This window comes from Nerophis ophidion, linkage group LG13 (genome assembly GCF_033978795.1).
Source record: "Nerophis ophidion isolate RoL-2023_Sa linkage group LG13, RoL_Noph_v1.0, whole genome shotgun sequence".
NCBI classification, from domain to species: domain Eukaryota; kingdom Metazoa; phylum Chordata; class Actinopteri; order Syngnathiformes; family Syngnathidae; genus Nerophis; species Nerophis ophidion.
In genome coordinates this window covers 20,734,255-20,755,383 of record NC_084623.1, presented here as the reverse complement: position 1 = coordinate 20,755,383, position 21,129 = coordinate 20,734,255, and the positions used below count along the sequence as shown (strand labels likewise).

Below are 21,129 nucleotides of genomic sequence, written 5' to 3'. Positions count from 1 at the left end.
GTTTAGACATAAACGATGAAATATTCACATTGCAACACATGCCAATACGGCCTTTTTAGTTGACTAAATTACAATTTTAAATTTCCCGGGAGTTTCGTCTTGAAAACGTCGTGTAATGATGACGTGTACGCAAGACGTCACGGGTTTTAAGGAAATATGAGCGCTGCACACACACAGCTAAAAGTCGTCTGCTTTAACGGCATAATTACACAGTATTTTGGAGATCTGTGTTGCTGAATCTTTTGCAATTTGTTCAATTGATATTGGAGAAGTCACAGTAGAAAGATGGAGTTGGAAAGCTTTAGCCTTTAGCCACACAAACACACGGTGATTCCTTGTTTAAAATTCCTGGAGGTGAAACTTTCCTATGGATCAGAGTGCGGTCAAGCCAACATGGATCTCTACCAAATGTCAACCAACAGGTTTCGGTGAGAAAATTGTGGTTAAAAAGTCAGTTTTTACTGGAGATCAGCTGAGCTTGTGCCGTCCATAAAGCTGCCGTCGACTCCCCTGAGACACTGCGTGTCAAGACACCCGTGGAGACACCCGTCCGACTATCAGGTACTATTTAACGCACTAAAACACTAGCAACACAATAGAAAGATAAAGGATTTCCCAGAATTATCCTAGTAAATGTCTCTAAAAACATCGGAATCCGTCCCAATGCGAACGCATTTTTTTTTTTTTTTACTTATTTTTTTCAATCTTTTTTTTTCTAACCCGTCGCTATCAATATCCTCAAACCGAAATCTTTCATCCTCGCTCAAATTAATGGGGAAATTGTCGTTTTCTCGGTCCGAATAGCACTTTTTGTTGGAGGCTCCCATTAAAAATAATGTGAATATGTGAAGAGCCCCCACACGTGTGACGTCATCGTCTGCGACTTCCGGTAAAGGCAGGGCTTTTCTCTTATCACCAAAAGTTGCAAACTTTATCGTGGATGTTCTCTACTAAATCCTTTCAGCAAAAATATGTCAATATCGCAAAATGATCAAGTATGACACATAGAATGGACCTGCTATCCCGTTTAAATAAGAAAATCTCATTTCAGTAGGCCTTTAATACAGACGTTTTGTTAACGCTATATTATAAAAATACAGATGTTTTGTTAACGCTATATTATAAAAAATAAATAAATAAACAATTTACAAACACAAGCTATGGGATGACGTAAGAGGAAACGTGAGGAAACGTGACCCCGGAAGCAAATGCGTCATCCCATAGCTTGTGTTTGTAAATTGTTTTTTTTTTTATTTCAATTTTATTTTTTATAATATAGCGTTAACAAAATGTCTGTATTTCTATAATATAGCGTTATATTTTTATAATATAGCGTTATATTTTTATAATATAGCGTTAACAAAACGTCTGTATTAATCATGACCCCGGAAGTAAATGTGGGGGGAAGGTTTTTGTAGGGGGGAAGAAATTTGGCGTGACAGCTGGCCGTGAATTATCTTAAGTCTAGGAGGCCACTGGGAAGACCCAGGACACGTTGGAAAGACTATGTCTCCCGGCTGGCCTGGGAACGCCTCGGTATCCCCCGGGAGGAGTTAGTCAAAGTGGCATGGGGAGAGGGATGTCTGGGCTTCCCTGCTTAGGCTACTGTCCCCGCGACCCGACCTCGGATAAGCTGAAGAAGATGGATGGATGGACTGCCACCTATTGTACCGGAGTGTGTATCGTAGTGGGGGACATAAGGAATTTTACAATGTAGTTCGAGAGGACTCCACTAGGGGTCCGTGTGGCATCTGTGGTGTGTTTGCAACTTTGCAAAGAGGTAACACTGCGAAGAAGCCAGCGTGGGATGAAAGCTAAGAAAAATTAAAGGCCTACTTAAATTAGATTTTCTTATTCAAACGGGGATAGCAGGTCCATTCTATGTGTCATACGTGATCATTTTGCGATATTGCCATATTTTTGCTGAAAGGATTTAGTAGAGAACATCGATGAAAAAGTTCGAAACTTTTGGTCGCTAATAAAAAAAGCCTTGCCTGTACCGGAAGTAGGAGACGATGTGCGCATGACATCACGGGTTGGAGAGCTCCTCTGATCCTCACATTGTTTACAATCATGGCCACCAGAAGCTAGAGCGATTCGGACCGAGAAAGCGACAATTCCCCCTTTAATTGGAGCGAGGATGAAAGAATAGTGGATGAGGATAGTGAGAGGGAAGGACTAGAAGAAAAAAAAATGACGAGGACAGTGGGAGCGATTCAGATGTTATTAGACACACTTACTAGGATAATTCTGGAAAATCCCATATATGTTTACTGTGTTACTAGTGTTTTAGTGAGATTATATACTCATACCTGAAAGTCGGAGGGGTGTGGTGACCGTCAGTGTCTCTGAGGGAAGCCACAGAGGAGCCAAGAAAATCGCAGCTGCCTCTTTGACAGCTGCAGGAGGAACGACACAGGCTCCGCTCATGTTTACGGTAAGAGCCAACTTATTACCACAATTTTCTCACCGAAACCTGCCGGATTACATGTGGTAGAGAAACATGTTCACTTGACCGTTCTGTTCCATATTAAAGCTTCACAACAAACAAAGAAACACCGGCTGTGTTTTGGTTGCAACAGCCGGCTGCAATACACCGCTTTCCACTAACATCTTTCTTCTGTGTAGTCTCCATCATTAAGTGAACAAATTGCAAAAGATTCAGCAACACTAAAGTCCAGAGTACTGTGTAATTATGCGACAAAAACAGACTACTTTTAGCTGTGATCGGTGCTGGAAGAACATGTCCACTACCACCAGTGACGTCACGCGCACGCGTCATCATACGCGTCATCATTCCGCAACGTTTTCAACAGGATACTTTGCGGGAAATTTAAAATTGCAAATTAGTAAACTAAATGGGCCGTATTGGCATGTGTTGCAATGTTAATATTTCATCATTGATATATAAACTATCAGACTGCGTGGTCGGTAGTAGTGGGTTTCAGTAGGCCTTTAAGTTCTTTCCAAAGCAGAAGGTACTGTATCTCCAGGCTTACGTATACGGCTATTTATTTCGATGTTAACCAAAAAATATGTAAAACTATTGACAAAATACTTGTTGACTTTATTTGGAAAAACTAAATTCATTATATTAAGAAATCTGTTAAAATGAACAAATACAATCAGGGTGGTCTAAACTTTCTTGATTTCACTACACTAAACAACACCTTTGAGATTAATTGGATAAGACACTATTTGAAAGACCCTACCTCAATTCGGAACTTCATTTCTCATCATGTATTTTCTAACCTTGGAGGCCTAAATGTTTTGCTATCATGTAACTACAACATTGATAGGATTCCTGTTGCTCTTTCAAACTTCCAGAAACAGGCCCTTCTGGCATGATCTCTTATATCCATCCATCCATCCATTTTTCTACCGCTTATTCCCTTGTGTGGTGGCGGGGGGCGCTGGCGCCTATCTAGCTACAAGCACAATTTCTCACCCACCAAATATTTCATTTAGAACAATAAAGACACATGTTACAAAAGGAAATCTATTTTCCTCAACAATTGGTTCAACAACGATATTATTTTAGTAAGTCAGCTTTTCAATAAGGAAGGTCAACTTTTTAATTAACAAGAATTTCTCAACCATTTTAATGTCCCTGTGACTCCCAAACAGTTTGCCATTGTATTTGATGTCATTCCAACAGGTGTTATTATGTTGTACAGGGTTTCCTCATCTCCTCTTTCTGCTGTAAAAATTGTGAATGATCCGCTTGACTCTCCAGTGGGGAAACTTTGCTTTGATCAAAAAAATAACAGAAAAATCCACAGCTTATTCCAAAACGATTTTCTGTCTGTCTCCTATGTAATTGCGCTCTGGAATAATGTTGTGAATGACATCTGCAATATTTACCTTTCAGAATACAGAACCTCACAAGTCATTATCATCGGCGGTCACTCGAACGAGTATGACGATCCTCCTGGTAGGGGTGCATCCCTTTATGAAGGATGCCTGTGTGTGACTTTGTTTAACGTGGGGAGACTGGTGCACAGACAGTCACCACATGATCCTTGACAGAATCGGGTTAGGGTCCAGTGGCATGGAGTCCAAGACGACTGGGGACCCTTTTCTGCTGCAGCCTTCTTCCGCCATCGCAGCCATTGTGGTAGTTCTTAAATCTACCGTCTTCCGCCTGTTCCACCATTGAAGTCTTCGCCGTATCCCTGGCTAGGGGCAGTCAGGTACTACCTTGGGTAACAGTAGTAAAGGGGTTAACCTCCTAGTGCCCCAAGATTCCATAGAGGAGCCTCCACTGCCGGATGCACTTTAACATCATGCCCAGAACACACCTCACAAGTAGTTTGGTACGGATTCCCTAAAAGGACATGGAGGGGAAAATAATGTTTTGCGATATCTCAAATGTCTTGCGAGCTATCGCAAAAAGTTTTGAACCGGAAGTAGAATAGACACAGCAATGGTGAACCAGAAGTGAACCAGACAAAGCGATGGAGGAGCCTACCCTTCATCCGTGGGAGAAGTTTATTGATTTCTATTTTAGAATTGGCCTAACATATAAATTAATCAAATCCGTTCTTGCACGTAGACATTGCTTTGACATAAGTGGGAGACATCTGAAAAAATACTAAGGGCGAGGGGGCTTTCTCATCGTAATGGGTACTGTGATCTTGCGGTCCTCTTTTTGCGAGATCTCGCAAACCATCCATATTCCTTTAGGTGCTCCGTATTTTGTGTCCTTTGCTTGATAACGATTTTGCCAGGCAACACATGAATAATCCACACAGTTATTTTACAACACAAGCAGAACCGGTACATCCCTTTATTTGATAATAAATGTATATTGTTTTAATAAATTAAGGAATAAATAAGACAAAAAAAGTCAACATGAAGTGACGTAATTTACTTGCGCATGCGTAGACTGATGCGTGGCCCTGACAATCATAGACATCTTATAAGTAGACGCAGCAATGGCTGCTGTGACGCGAGCAATTCGGCCGCCATATTGAAGTGGTGATGAGGAGCCGGCGAGGAGCCGGCGAGGAGCCGGCGAGCAGCCTAAACTGACAGTTGACAGGAATAAAACAAAGATGCCTGACTGGTGTTCAGTGTTTTCCTGCTCAAATGAGCGGACTGTTAAAAATAGGAATCAGGGGATTACTTTTCACAAGTAAGATTTAACATTAACGTACTATTGGTTGTATTTTGTGTAAAGAATATTACCACATAGTTCAGACGGAGCCAAGATCTTCAATAGTATTGAAATCATAGCCGCAAGCAAACAAGTGTATGACCATAATAGAATTGCTTGTCGATTAAATTAATTTAATTTAAAAATGTATAAATTTTCAAGTAACAATATTCAAATACTAACATTGTTGGGTAAGACAGAATTTGATTTTATTCTGAATCCAGTGAAACAGATTGGTGGTTTTAGCTGATATAAAGACTTTCAGGTGTTTACATATGTTTATGTTTATGTTTAAGTATTTGGCAGACGCTTTTATCCAAAGCGACATACATAAAAAAATACATATAAAACAATCACTGTAAACATTATCAGTTAAGGGAAGAATGTAATACAAAATATCAATGCAAAGTGTCAAGACAGAATAAACTCTCTGCTGCTGCAGCAACAGAGATACGGTCTATAGGTCCCTAAGATAATGTCACGGTGGTGGGGTCGCAGCTTGCTGGAAGGTTTGTTCTCCCAGGACGCAAACAGACTATTACGGACAAGGCCTGCAGGTCGGAACATATTTATTTCTCAAAACTCAAAACGGTACAAAAAACACAGGCGAAGGCACAATGCGCTGATCGCACTTGGAGCCAAAAGCTAACACTTAGCATCGACTATGGACATAGAGAACTTATGAAACTGTGGCATGAAATAAACGAGACTTATAGTCCAGGCATATGGCAAAAAACTAGCATAACTATGGCATGGAACAACTAATGACGCCAGGAGGACTAACCAGCAAAGGCAGGCTTAAAAAGTCCTCTGATTAGAAGCAAGTGCGTGTCCTGAACACCAGAGGCAGGTGAAAATCACAAGTAGCCATGGTAACTAAAACAAACTCAAGTGTCAAACAGGAACCAGAAGAGTCCAAAACTAACAGAACATAACAAAAACATGATCCGGACCACGGATCATGACAGATATATAGATATCTAATGTATTCATACATTGTTTATGTATTATATACGCATGTATATATAACCTAATCATATTGTTTCTTCACCTTAAAGGCCTACTGAAACCCACTACTACCGACCACGCAGTCTGATAGTTTATATATCAATGATGAAATATTAACATTGCAACACATGCCAATTTGGCCTTTTTAGTTTACTAAATTGCAATTTTAAATTTCCCGCGAAGTGTTGTGTTGAAAACGTCGCGGAAAGATGACTCATATGATGACACGTGCGTTTGACGTCTCGGGTTGTAGCGGACATTATTTTCCAGCCCAATCCATGCTATAAGTAGTCTGCTTTAATCGCATAATCAAACAATATTCTGGACATCTGTGTTGCTGAATCTTTTGAAATTTGTTCAATTAATAATGGAGAAGTCAAAGTAGAAAGATGGAGGTGGGAAGCTTTAGCCTTTAGCCACACAAACACACGGTGTTTCCTTGTTTAAAATTCCCGAAGGCGAAGCCTTACTATGGATCAGAGCGGTCAAGCGAACATGGATCCCGACCAAATGTTAACCAGCAGTTTTCGGTGAGAAAATTGTGGTAATAAGTTTGCTTTTACCGGCGAAATCAGTGACATCAGCGGAGCTTCCAGCAGCATGACTTACCTCAAAGACACTGGGTCAACACATGTACCCGTGGCCACACCCCTCCGACTTTAAAGGTACTATTTAATCCCACTAAAACACTAACACAATAGGTAGATAAGTGATTTTCCAGAATTATCATATTAAATTGCCTTCTTTTTTTTTTTTTACTTCTTTTTTTCTACTCCTTCAATCTCAAGATCCTCATCCACAAATCTTTCATCCTCACTCAAATTAATGGGGAAATTGTCGCTTTCTTGGTCCGAATAGCTCTAGCTGCTACTGACTATGATTATAAACAATGTGAGGATGTGAGGAGCCCTACAACCCGTGACTTCACGCGCACATCGTCTATAACTGCTGGTACAGGCAAGATTTTTTTATTAGCGACCAAAAGTTGCGAACTTTATCGTCGATGTTCTCTACTAAATCCTTTCAGCAAAAATATGGCAACATCGCAAAATGATCAAGTATGACACATATAATGGACCTGCTATCCCTGTTTGAATAAGAAAATATCATTTCAGTAGGCCTTTAAAAATAGCTGACCGTTTTCCCCCCCTTCTCTGGGATTATATTCCCAGTTTTGATCTCGGACGTCTGATCACTTATAGCATGGGTGCCAAACTCTGGCCCGCGGGCCAAATTTGGCCCGCCGTGTAATTTCATTTGGCCCTTGAGGCAGTATGAAAGTAACATTAGAGCTGGCCCGCCGGTTTTATACAGCTAATACTCACCACTAATACTCATACTTGCCAACCCTCCCGATTTTCCCGGACTCCCAAAATTTCAGTGCCCCTCCCGAAAATCTCCCGGGGTAAACATTCTCCCAAATTTCTCCCCATTTCTACCCGGACGACAATATTGGGGGCGTGCATTAACGGCACTGCCTTTAGCATCCTCTACAACCCGTCGTCACGTCCGCTTTTCCTACATAGAAATAGCGTGCCAACCCAGTCACATAATACATACGGCTTTTACACGCAGACAAGTGAATGCAACTCATACTTATTCAACAGCCATACAGGTCACACTGAGGGTGGCCGTATAAACAACTTTATCAATCTTACAAATATGCACCACACTGTGAACTTACACCAAACAAGAACAACAAACACATTTCGGGAGAACATCCGCAGCGTAACACAGCATAAACACAACAGAACAAATACCCAGAATCCCTTGCATCACTAACTATTCCGGGACACTACAATCCCCCCCCAAGCAATAATTAATGTTTTACTCATAGACTTTCTCTTGCTACTTCAAGGCTTGAATGTTTGATTAATTTGTTATTGTTATTTTATTTGCAAATTTATTATTAGCCTGTGGAAAAAGTTTATTTTGATATTTACCTCAATGGGCTGCAAATAGAAAAGAGGCATTCCATTTTTATTTAAATTTTATTTGATATGCTATTGATATTTTTTAATGATTATAATTTAAAACTCAATTTTACATGTCACTATAACGTCATATAAGCCTTGCTTGTTCAATATTCAATGCAACACTTGTTGGGGTCCCTATTAAAAGGTTAATTTGTTCAACGTTGGCCCGTGGCTCTGTTCAGTTTTAAATTTTGGCCCACTCTGTATTTGAGTTTGACACCCCTGACTTATAGCATTTTAGAATATTCTATTACTGTTAAGCAAACTATGAATACGAAAACACGCCAAAACATGTGTCCTTTATCATAGCTACACGTATGACAAAAGAAACGCGTGAAACTCAGTGGTATTCAGTGAGGTAAAATGAATTAATTGCGCTGACCGTTCATTGCTCCTGCCAAATGAATTGCACTGATTGGAGCGGATCACCACTCCAAGATGGCGGCCCCGCGTCTCGTCAGCGCCAGTAGGCAGTAGGGCTTGATGCTGTGTCTACCTATAAGATGTCTATGCTGACAATAGTGTAAGTGGAGGCTACACGAGAACGTCCATGACATGACAAGACATGCAAAGAGGGCAAAGCTGGCCATTATCGGCCTTCACTTATTGGGACTCGACTCTTCTGAATTACAACAACAACACTGACTCTGTAAGAGCCGGTGTGGTGCCGAATTATGGGCCCCCGCCGTAAAATGCACCCCCTGGCATAACCCTTGTTATGTACCTTTTTATCCCGAAAGAGACGATTTTAGCCGAGTTTAGCTACTTTTCGAGACGGGTGACGCAACCGAGTGACGTAAGCGCGCTCCCGCCAGGGGGTGCATTTTACGGCGGGGGTGCATAATTCGGCACAACACCGGCTATAGTGCGCATGACACAAGACGTCACGACAGCAGGATTGTCACGTCCAGTGTGCTAGCTGCCTTGAAAGCACATTGATGAAGAAAGCAGACAGCAGGACTGTAAACAGTCAGTGGTATCGTGTGTTATTCATTAAGTACATCATATAAAATACATCTTGAGTTATTGATGTCACGATATAATCGTCATCTCGCGCGAGATGCTTCTTGGGTTAGCTTAGCTTGTTAGCTGCTAACGAGACTTGGAAGTTGTCAAAGCGTCGTCAAAGGGAGATCCGGTGTGAGTATAAAGTGTGGGGAAATGTGTAAAGTCCATGTGCTGAGAGCGTTGGTGAGTCAGCGGCTAACTGCAGCGGTGGAAGAGATTTTTGTTGTGATAGAAAAAACGTTAACAGACTACGAGGAGGAACTTTCTCGAACAAAAGAGGAGAATGAGCGACAACGTCAACTACTGGTCGCGTTTTTCAAGACACACAAATCAGGTTCGTGCCATTCTTTACCTTCATGTGTGTAGTCGATTTCAAGTTAAAGTTAAAGTACCAATGATTGTCACACACACACTAGGTGTAGTGAAATGTGTCTTGTTCACATCCTGGGAGGTGAGGGGAGCAGTGAGCAGCAGTGGTGGCCGCGCTCAGGAACATTTTTTGGTGATTTAACCCCCAATTCCAACCCTCAATGCTGAGTGCCAAGCAGGGAGGTAATGGGTCCCATTTTTATAGTCTTTGGTGTGACTCGGCCGGGGTTTGAACTCACGGCCTACCGATCTCAGGGCAGACACTGAGCAGGTTGGTCATTGGCCAGCTTAGACCAATTTCCATGTACCATCAATTTTAATTGCCTAATCCGGGGGTCAGCAACCCGCGGGTCTTTAGTGCCGTCCTAGTGGCTGCCTGGAGCATTTTTTTTTAATTATTGAAAATGGAAAAAGATGGGGTAAATGTTTTAGTTTTGTTTTAGTTTTTTGTTTTGTTTGAGAACAACCATTCCCAGTTGTTCGAAAGCCCACTGTTTACTATGTTTGTATGTATGCTTCACTGATGAGAGTATTTGGTGAACATCCTTTTGTCCTACTAATTTCGCCGGTTCTTGAACTCATCATAGTGGGTTGACTTTGACGCAACACTGTTTACATGTAAAATCTTCCACTCCTTCTTTGTCTCATTTGTCCACCAAAAGTTTAATGCTGTGCGTGAATGCACAAAGATGAGCTTTTGTTGATGTTATTGACTTGTTGGAGTGTTAATCAGGCATATTTGGTCAGTGCATGGCTGCAAGCTAATCAATGCTAACTTGCTCTTTAGGGTAGCTGTATGTACATATTGCATCATTATGCCTCATTTTTAGCTATATTTGAACTCATTTAACATCTTTTACTTTTATCCTCTTTGTATTTAATTTAGTTTTGCATGTCTCATGACACATTATCTGTATGCAAAAGTGGCTGCGTTTGTATGCCATGTTGTTCCAGACCACACCAAACATTACCCTAGCTTGCTAAAGATGGTAATAAATTGATTGATACTTTTATTAGTAGATTGCACAGTTCAGTACATATTCCGTACAATTGACCACTAAATGGTAACACCCGAATAAGTTTTTCAACTTGTTTAAGTTGTGGTCCACATTAATCAATTCATGGTATAAATCTATTAAAATATGACAACCTGACGTTTCCATGAACTTGGACACACACATCCATATCTTTGGCCATTAAAAGCCAGTAATATCCAGGAGTTATCGCATCGTCCGAGTAACCTCTGATTTACTAATGGTTTCTAATGTTGTAAAAATGTGTAGAATGAATATTACATTTCAACATTTTTGTCAACAAAGATTTTTTTCAGCCTGTGACACATAGTCATTTTGATAGTAGGCTATTATAGCTAATATAGACACTTACGTCATGTGTTGCCTTCATTATAAGACTTATATATGACTTCATTTTTTTGCAGCTCCAGACACATTCTTTTTTTGTATTTTTGGTGCAATATGGCCTAATCAATAGTCACCATACTAAACTTTAGCTCTTCTAATTAATCTTTTTTGATTCCAACCCTTGTTATTTCATGTAATGTTCGGCCCAACACTGCCCGTTTCTGGGAGGACAGAGACACACCAATGACATGGAAGTATTTTTCTTTTTCTATTTTCTAATGTGTCATTGTCGTGCATCTGCAGATGAAGGTCTTCCCCCTAAGCAGGGGGAGCCACAGCCCCACCACGTTAAAGAAGAGGAGGAGGATCACAGCCTCAGTCCAGAGGTGGATGGACTAAATGATTTCCCAGTGATCCGTGTCATTGTGAAGAGCGATGATGAGGAAGACGAGGGTCAAAGTGAGGAAAGAGGGGAGGAGCATCCAAGCAGCAGTTCAAATCAACACACGACAAGGGAAGCTGATGCAGACAACTGTGGAGGATCACAAGAAGACAATCTCTCAGCGCCACTATCTGATAATGACGAGACAGATGATGAAGGCTCCAAAGTTGATACAACAAGTCACACTGACAATACACACTGGACATGTTCTCAATGTGACAAAACATTTGGCAGCAAGAGAAATCTGAGAAGACACATGAGTATCCACACAGCGGAGAAACCGTTTGAATGTTCAGTCTGTGGCAAAAGATACCCTACAAAGGAACGTCTGACAGACCACATGAGAATTCACGTGAAACGATTCATATGCACAGTCTGTGGCAAAGCTTTTTCTGGAGGTCACCATTTGAAAAGCCACCTAAGAACACACACTGGAGAAAGACCTTTTTTTTGCTCGGTTTGCGGTCAGACATTCTCTCAAAAGTGCAGTTTGGAGAAACATGCCATCATGCACACTGGGGAAAAACCATTCAGTTGTACATTTTGCGGTCAAAGGTTCTGGCAGAAAGGCACTTTGACAAGACACACAAGAATACACACCGGTGTGAAACCATTCGCCTGTTCAGTGTGCGACGCAGGTTTTTGTCACCGTTCCGCATTAATCAAACACATGATGAAACACATTGAGGAGAAATAGATAAGACACTTCGGTCATTTGTGTCCAATCTGTGACTTGTCTTTAGGAAATAGGAAAAAAAGTCAAGCAAAATGGTTGGGATTGCAGAAACATCAGATGTATTATTGTGTTTGTCCTTCATTGAGTACTAAATTTATTGCTGTCATATAACACTGTTAATATGGTAAATAAAGAAACACAAACACTAACTGCCTTGTTATTTGACTGAATCAGCTTTGAAAGTGGATAAATCAGCACAAAATACAAACCCCGTTTCCATATGAGTTGGGAAATTGCGTTAGATGGAAATATAAATGGAATGCAATGCTTTGCAAATCCTTTTCAACCCATATTCAATTGAATGCACTAAAAAGACAAGATATTTGATGTTGAAACTCATAAACTTTGGTTTTTTTTGCAAATAATAATTAACTTAGAATGTTATGGCTGCAACACGTGCCAAAGTAGTTGGGAAAGGGCATGTTCACCACTGTGTTACGTCACATTTTCTTTTAATAACACTCAATACACGTTTGGGAACTGAGGAAACTAATTGTTGAAGCTTTGAAAGTGGAATTCTTTCCCATTCTTGTTTTATGTAGAGCTTTAGTCTTTCAACAGTCCGGGGTCTCCGCTTTCGTATTTTACGCTTCATAATGCGCCACACATTTTCCATGGGAGACAGGTCTGGACTGCAGGCAGGCCAGGAAAGTACCCGCACTCTTTTTTTACAAAGCCATGCTGTTGTCACACGCGCTGAATGTGGCTTGGCATTGTCTTGCTGAAATAAGCATGAAAAAGACGGCGCTTAGATGGCAGCATATGTTGTTCCAAAACCTGTATGTACCTTTCAGCATTAATGGTGCCTTCACAGATGTGTAAGTTACCCATGCCTTGGGCACTAATGCACCCCCATACCATCACAGATGCTGGCTTTTGAACTTTGTGTCGATACCAGTCTGGATGGTTCGCTTCCCCTTTGGTCCAGATGACACGATGTCGAGTATTTCCAAAAACAATTTGAAATGCGGACTCGTCAGACCACAGAACACTTTTCCACTTTGCACCAGTCCATCTTAGATGATCTCGGGCCCAGAGAAGCCGGCAGCGTTTCTGCATGTTGTTGATAAATGGCTTTCGCTTTGCGTAGTAGAGCTTTAACTTGCACTTACAGATGTCGCGACAAACTGTATTTAGTGACAGTGGTTTTCTGAAGTGTTCCTGAGCCCTGTGGTGGTATCCTTTAGAGATTGATGTCGGTTTTTGATACGGTGCCGTCTGAGGGATCGAAGGTCACGGTCATTCAATGTTGGTTTCCGGCCATGCCGGTTACGTGGAGTAATTTCTCCAGATTCTCTGAATCTTTTGATGATATTATAGACCGTAGATGTTGAAATCCCTAAATTTCATGTAGTTGCAGTTTGAAAAACGTTGTTCTTAAACTGTGTGACTATTTGCTCACGCAGTTGTGGACAAAAGGGTGTACCTCGCCCCATCCTTTCTTGTGATAGGATGGAAGGAGGTTTTGGCTCAAAATCTCACGATACATGGCCCCTTTCATTCTTTCCTTAACACGGATCAATCGTCCTGACCCCTTAGCAGAAAAACAGCCCCAAAGTATGATATTTCCACCCCATGCTTCACAGTAGGTATGGTGTTCTTGGGATGCAACTCAGTGTTCTTCTTCCTCCAAACACGACGAGTTGAGTTTAAACCAAAAAGTTCTATTTTGGTTTCATCTGACCAGATGACATTCCCCCAATCCTCTGCTGTATCATCCATGTATCCATTTTGGTATAAACTCAACTCGTCATGTTTGGAGGAAGAAGAATACTGAGTTGTATCCCAAGAACACCATACCTACTGTGAAGCATGGGGGTGGAAACATCATGTTTTGGGGCTGTTTTTCTGCTAAGGGGACAGGACGATTGATCCATGTTACGGAAAGAATGAATGGGGCCATGTAACGTGAGATTTTGAGCCAAAACCTCCTTCCATCAGTGAGAGCTTTGAATGGTTGACCAAATACTTTTTTTCCACCATAATTTACAAATAAATTCTTTAAAATTCCTACAATGTGAATTCCTGGATTTTTTTTTCACATTCTGTCTCTCACAGTTGAAGTGTACCTATGGTGAAAATAACAGACCTCTGTCATCATTTTAAGTGGGAGAACTTGCACAATCGGTGGCTGACTAAATACTTTTTTGCCCCACTGTAAGCAGGGGCGTCCATGAAAAAGACGTTGCTTGGATGGCAACATATGTTGCTCCAAAACTTGTATGTACCTTTTCAGCATTAAATTAATGGTGCCTTCACAGATATGTAAGTAACCCATGCCTAGGGCACTAATTCACCCCCATACCATCACAGATGCTGGCTTTTGAACTTAGCGCATGGAACAGTCCGGATGGTTATTTTCCTCCTTGGTCTGGAGGACACGACGTCCACATTTTCTAAAAACTATTTGAGATGTTGACTCGTCAGACCACAGAATACTTTTCCACTTTGCATCAGTCCATCTTAGACGAGCTCAGGCCTAGCAAAGCCGGCAGCGTTTCTGGGTGTGGTTGATAAATGTCTTTCACTTTGCATAGTAGAGTTTTAACTTGCACTTACAGATGTAGCCATGAACTGTAGTTACTGACAGTGGTTTTCTGAAGTGTTCCTGAGCCCATGTGGTGATGCCCTTTACACACTGATGTTGGTTTTTGATGCAGTACCTCCTGAGGGATCGAAGGTCACAGGCACCCAATGTTGGTTTTCGGACTTGCCGCGTATATGCAGTGATTTCTCCAGATTCTCTGAACCTTTTGATAGTATGGACTGTAGTTGATGAAATCCTTGAGATCGATTGAGAAATATGTTGTTCTTAACTATTTGACAATTTGCCCCCGCATTTGTTCACAAAGTGGTAACCCTCACCCCATCCTTGTTTTTGCGAATGACTGGGCATTTAATGTAAGCTCCTTTTATACCCAATCATGGCACCCACCTGTCCCCAATTAGTCTGTTCACCTGTGGGATGTTCCAAAAAAGTGTTTGATGAGCATTCCTCAACTTTTTCGGTCTTTTCTGCCCCTTGTGTCAGCTTTTTTTGAAACATGTTGCAGACATCAAATTTTAAATGAGGTAATAGTTGCAAAAACTAATGTTTTCCAGTTCGAATGCTAAGTATCTTGTCTTTGGAGTCTATTCAACTGAATAAAGGTTGAAAAGGATTTGCAAATCATTGTATTCTGTTTTTATTTACAATTTACACAACGTGCCAACTTCACTGGTTTTGGGTTATGTATATATATATATATATATATATATATATATATATATATATATATATATATATATATATATATATATATATATATATATATATATATATATATATTAAAATGGCCCCACCATACTTTGACTTTTTAGTATGTGTCCATTGTAGGAAAAAGTTGTGACACCCTGTAATATTAACACATATTCCAACCTTTTTTAGTTAGAATAAAATGCTTATGATTGCAAAATCAAGTACATTATCCATCAATTTTTGTGCAAAATAACAATGAAGTTATGATACATTATAGTTCATATAAATTCACTGTAACAAGCGGCCCTCTGAGAGCAGCCATAACTTTCTAGCAAACATAAAACACTGGTGTCAAAACTTGTGATTTACATAACTGAGGCGTTCCTCAAGGCACCCCTTTAAAGTTCTTCTTTTTGGCAGTTAACATTTTTTAGTAATGTGATTTTTGTAACTTAGGTGTGGCTGTTTCTTGTTTACTTCAGATGCAAGCACTAGTCATTTATTCTACTTTTTTAGTTATTCTAGTGGTGTGCCTCAAGGTTTCATTTTAGGTTCTCACTCATTCATCTTTTTGGGCTATTCAACTGTTGGCCAGCAAATTCAGCTCAAAATTCAAACAACTTTTCTGCAGCGGACTTTTAAAAACACTAGAGTGCTGTTATGGAGATGATCTTTGACTAGATTTTTTTGCATATGGGCAGGGCTCCTATAACTCTGACAAAATAAATGAACCAAAATCAAAGGTCTACTGTAGAGGACGCTGGTTTTCCGGAATATACAAAATAAGTCTAATAGCGAAGGAAGGAGTCTGGTCCCATCCTTAGCTTTCTGGGGATGTGGCCCCCAAAACATTTTAGTTGAATATCCCTGCTATGAACTTTAAAGCTGATAGTTTTGTGTTTTGTGCATTTGGACAATGTAGATAATGTTAGACATATATATTCTATATAACGAATGTAGCAAAAAATGCTAGGCAGCCACATATTGCAATAACTGTTGCCGACCCATATTTGGATTGTAGTCCATCAGATTTTCCAAGGAAGTCCAGTTTCATTGAAATAATGGCCATTTATCATATGTCATTTTTCACTGGTTAATTTGTTGGTCTTTTTTGCTATGGCAAACTCATTGGTACAGTTGAAAATATGGAATCACCAGACTTGGATGATGTTTATGCAGTGGTTTCCTTTTATTTTTTTAGAAAATAAAACAGAAATCAGGCATGACACAAAACTCGATTCATTTCAAATGGCAATTTTTTGGCTTTAAGAAACACTAAAATGAATCAAGAAAATAAATTGTAATAGTAACAGCCTACTGGAACCTTGTTTTGTTCTGTTTAAATGTTAGGTACAACTTTCATTTCGCTTTTCTGTATTAAAATCAGATTTCCTTCATGTGGTTTCTTACAGGTCGGTCACAGATGGTGACTTCGTGAATTGAGTTACGTGGACCCCGACTTAAACAAGTTGAAAAACTTAATCGGGTGTTACAATTTAGTGGTCAGTTGTACGGAATATGTACTGAACTGTGCAATCTACTAATAAAAGTTTCAATCAATCAATCAATCAATCTGGTTTTCCTTTTGTTTTGCTGTGCATTTTCTGTTTTCATTACATTCTGCTTTTCTTTTTGTTTTGAAGCTCTGATGTTTTCCTTGGTCTACAGGTATGCTTGCTTTTACACCCATCCCATGTTCTTTGTACCTGTTCCAGGTAGCAATCAACATCTTTTGCAACACTGCGTGAGGATTTACATCAAGGAAGTGTGACAATCCTCACCTTTGTTTCAATTAACATCTGTCATGTTAAAACCATTAATCATGTCAATCCACCTGGTGCAACAGCTCTCCAATGAGTGAACACTCCGTTTTAACTGCAGACTAATGAATAGACTAAATCTGATGCAGGGGTTTCTGTTTGGAAATGACAATTTACAGGGTGAGATAGGCTCCAGCAACCCCCGTGACCCCTAAGGGGACAATTGGCAGAAAATGGATGGATGGAGTCCACAATTATTTCACCCTGCTTGATCGAAAAATGAAGCTGATATCAACTACCACAATGTTTTTTCTTGATTTCTTTTCGTGTTTCTTGAAGCCATAAAGTTGCCATATAAAATGAATAAATTTTTTGGTCATGTCTGTTTTTTCTACGAAATTAAACAACTGAATAACCATCCCCCAAGACTGGTAATTCCATCATTTCGGCAGGGGTTGTACAATGGAACCAACCACCTGTGGGAGGTGGTAGCTGGGGCTTGTTTGTTTCAGGGTGCCGGTAATATCAAAGGGATAAAAAGATGCAGTGCACCCATCCATCCATCCATTTTCTACCACTTGTCCCTTTTTGGGGTTGCGGGGCGTCGCTGGAGCCTATCTCAGCTGCATTTGGGCGGAAGGCCTGGAAAGTATTCGCAGCACTTCACTTTTTCCACATTTTTTAACATTACAGGCTTATTCCAAAATGGAATAAATTCATTTTTGTCCTCAAAATTCTATATGACATTATCCCATAATTACAATGTGAAAATTGTTTTTATTTTGCAAATGTATTACAAATACAAAACTAAAATGTCACATGTACATAAGTATTAGCATCCATTATGTAATACTTAGTTGATGCTCCTTTGTCAGCAATTATGCATGTAAGAGGGATGTGTACTATGGCTATGAGTTGTTGTTTTTATTTTTTTTTCCCTTGGCCTCAGTCTGCACCCCCACTCCAGGGCCCAGGCTAAGACCAATTTTTTTAATTTTATTTTAATCTTCTATTCTTTTCTCTCCCCCCCCCCCCCTTGTTTACCTGTATGTCATCTTTTTTGTAAGGGGCGCTGGAAGCCGGCAGACCCGTCAGCGATCCTGTTCTATCTCCCTGTAATGTTTGTCTGATCTTGAATGGGATTGTGCTGAAAATTGTAATTTTCCTGAAGGAACTCTCCTGATGGAATAAATAAAGTACTATCTAATCTATCTAATCTAATCTAAATTACAGTCTCAAATATTTATCAATACATTGCAACAAGTTTGGCACACCTATATTTGGGCAATTTCGCCCATTCCTCTTTGCAGCACCTCTCAAGTTTCAGGTTTGACTGAAGCTTTGGTTTTCATCCATGATGTCTCTGTACTTTGCTGCATTCCTCTTTCCCTCTATCCTGACTAGTCTCCAAGTTCCTTCTGCTGAAAAACACCCCCGCAGCATGATGCTGCCACCACCATGCATCACTGGAAGGCTTGTATAGGCCCGGTGATTAGCGGTGCCTGGCATTCACGCCAAAAAGTTTAGGGTTTGTCTCATCAGACCCTAGAATTTTGGTTCTCATGGTCTGAGAGTCCTTAAGGTGCATCTTGCCAAACCTTTTTACTAAGAAATGGCTTATGTCGAGCAACTCTATCATGCAGGCCTGATTGGTGGATTGCTGCAGAGATGTTCGTCCTTCTGGAAGGTTCTCCTCTCTCCACAGAGGAATGCTGTAGCTCTGACTGAGTGACCATTGAGTTCCTGGCCACCTGGTTGACTAGACTTAAATGAATGCAGCAATGTACAGAGACATCCTGGATGAAAACCAACGTTTTCCATCCCCCCCCCCCCCTTGTTTACCTGTATGTCATCTTTTTTGTAAGGGGCGCTGGAAGCCGGCAGACCCGTCAGCGATCCTGTTCTATCTCCCTGTAATGTTTGTCTGATCTTGAATGGGATTGTGCTGAAAATTGTAATTTTCCTGAAGGAACTCTCCTGATGGAATAAATAAAGTACTATCTAATCCATCTAATCTAATCTAAATTACAGTCTCAAATATTTATCAATACATTGCAACAAGTTTGGCACACCTATATTTGGGCAATTTCGCCCATTCCTCTTTGCAGCACCTCTCAAGTTTCAGGTTTGACTGAAGCTTTGGTTTTCATCCATGATGTCTCTGTACTTTGCTGCATTCCTCTTTCCCTCTATCCTGACTAGTCTCCAAGTTCCTTCTGCTGAAAAACACCCCCGCAGCATGATGCTGCCACCACCATGCATCACTGGAAGGCTTGTATAGGCCCGGTGATTAGCGGTGCCTGGCATTCACGCCAAAAAGTTTAGGGTTTGTCTCATCAGACCCTAGAATTTTGGTTCTCATGGTCTGAGAGTCCTTAAGGTGCATCTTGCCAAACCTTTTTACTAAGAAATGGCTTATGTCGAGCAACTCTATCATGCAGGCCTGATTGGTGGATTGCTGCAGAGATGTTCGTCCTTCTGGAAGGTTCTCCTCTCTCCACAGAGGAATGCTGTAGCTCTGACTGAGTGACCATTGAGTTCCTGGCCACCTGGTTGACTAGACTTAAATGAATGCAGCAATGTACAGAGACATCCTGGATGAAAACCAACGTTTTCCATCCAAACTGAGGGACTTTGAGAGGTGCTGCAAAAAGGTATGGGTCAAGCTGCCCTAGGATAGGTGTGCCACGCTTGTGGCATAGTATTAAAATAAAAATTGAGGCCCTAATTGCTGCCAAACGTGCAACAATAAAGTATTGAACAAAGGCTGTGAATACTTATGCACATGTGATATTTTAGTTGTTTCAGATTTAATAATTTGGCAAAATTAAAAAAAAAACTTTTACACATTGTCTTTATGGGGTAGTCTGCAGAATGTATTTCATTTTGTAATAAGGCTGTGACATAACACAATTGGAAGGGAAACGCTGTGAATACTCTCCATATGCACTAAAGGACTCCCAACAACAGCGACACAACTCAAAGACAACGCGAGATCATGAAAGTGACCAAACGTGAGTACAATAGGGGTTTTCCTTCAATACAATTCCCAAATATGAAATGACGACTCTGTATCGTTTTCTTCTTGTATTATTTAATACAAGGCAATACAATATTGCAATGCAATTATAAACATAACACACATTGAAAAAGATGATCACATTTCAGAGAGTATTTAAAAATGAGGATATCAGTATGAAATTCAGAAAAGAATTGGAGTAAACAAAAAGGTGTATGTGTAAATATAATTTTCTTCAGGTAATACGTCAAAAGAGTAGGAATGTACAATACATTTTCATTAAGGCAATTATCAAAAACGTCCTGCTTCTCAAGACCAATATAGAGAACTTATTAATAACTATTGTTCTAAACTTTCAGGTATAATTGTAGTTTGTGCACGCCTTTTTTTGCAGCTGGTGTCTGGGGCAACTTGTTGAGCAGTGCAAGCGTCTTCCTAAGCATCGTAGCGATGTTGGTGTTTCAGGTGGTAGACTTTTGCCCAACATGTGCTATTAATATCACCCAAAATCTCTCCATCTGGAACAGTGACACAGTCAAACGCAATCAACTACACCAGGGGTCGGCAACCCAAAATGATGAAAGAGCCATATTGGACCAAATATACAAAAAAAGATCTGCCTGGAGCTGCAAAAAATTTAAAGCCTTCTATAAGTGATATAATTATGTTGACACATGATATAAGTGTCTATATTAGCCTACTATCAAAATGACCACGTGTCACTGACAAATCTTCATTGACAGATATCTCGAAATGTAAAATTTACTCTACACATTTTTACAACATTGGAGAATATTATCAAAACGCAGGCTTCTCAGAGGGTGAGATAACTCCTCTAAATTACTGGTTTAGAATGGCCAAAGGTATAGATGTGTTTGTCCAACTTAAAGTAAACGGTACGCTGTCTTCTTCTAATGGAATTAAAATAATCTTTGCAAGCTGGGTTACGTTTGCTGCAGTCTGGAACAACACGGCGCACAAACAACTATCAGACATGCAGCCAATATTACATACAGATAATATGTCATGAGAAATGCAGATATAAATTAAATAC

General features: G+C 40.3%; 1 protein-coding gene across 1 annotated transcript; it reads left to right on the top strand.

Annotated features, from left to right (window-relative positions):
- Window positions 1–8,956: 8,956 nt before the first annotated feature.
- LOC133564319 (gastrula zinc finger protein XlCGF8.2DB-like) lies at window positions 8,957–12,207 on the top strand. The gene is made up of 2 exons (XM_061918538.1): window positions 8,957–9,484; window positions 11,184–12,207. The coding sequence occupies exons 1-2, from the start codon at window positions 9,304–9,306 to the stop codon at window positions 12,017–12,019; spliced, it is 1,017 nt and encodes a 338-aa protein (XP_061774522.1). The 5' UTR covers window positions 8,957–9,303; the 3' UTR covers window positions 12,020–12,207.
- The last annotated feature ends 8,922 nt before the right edge of the window (window positions 12,208–21,129 follow it).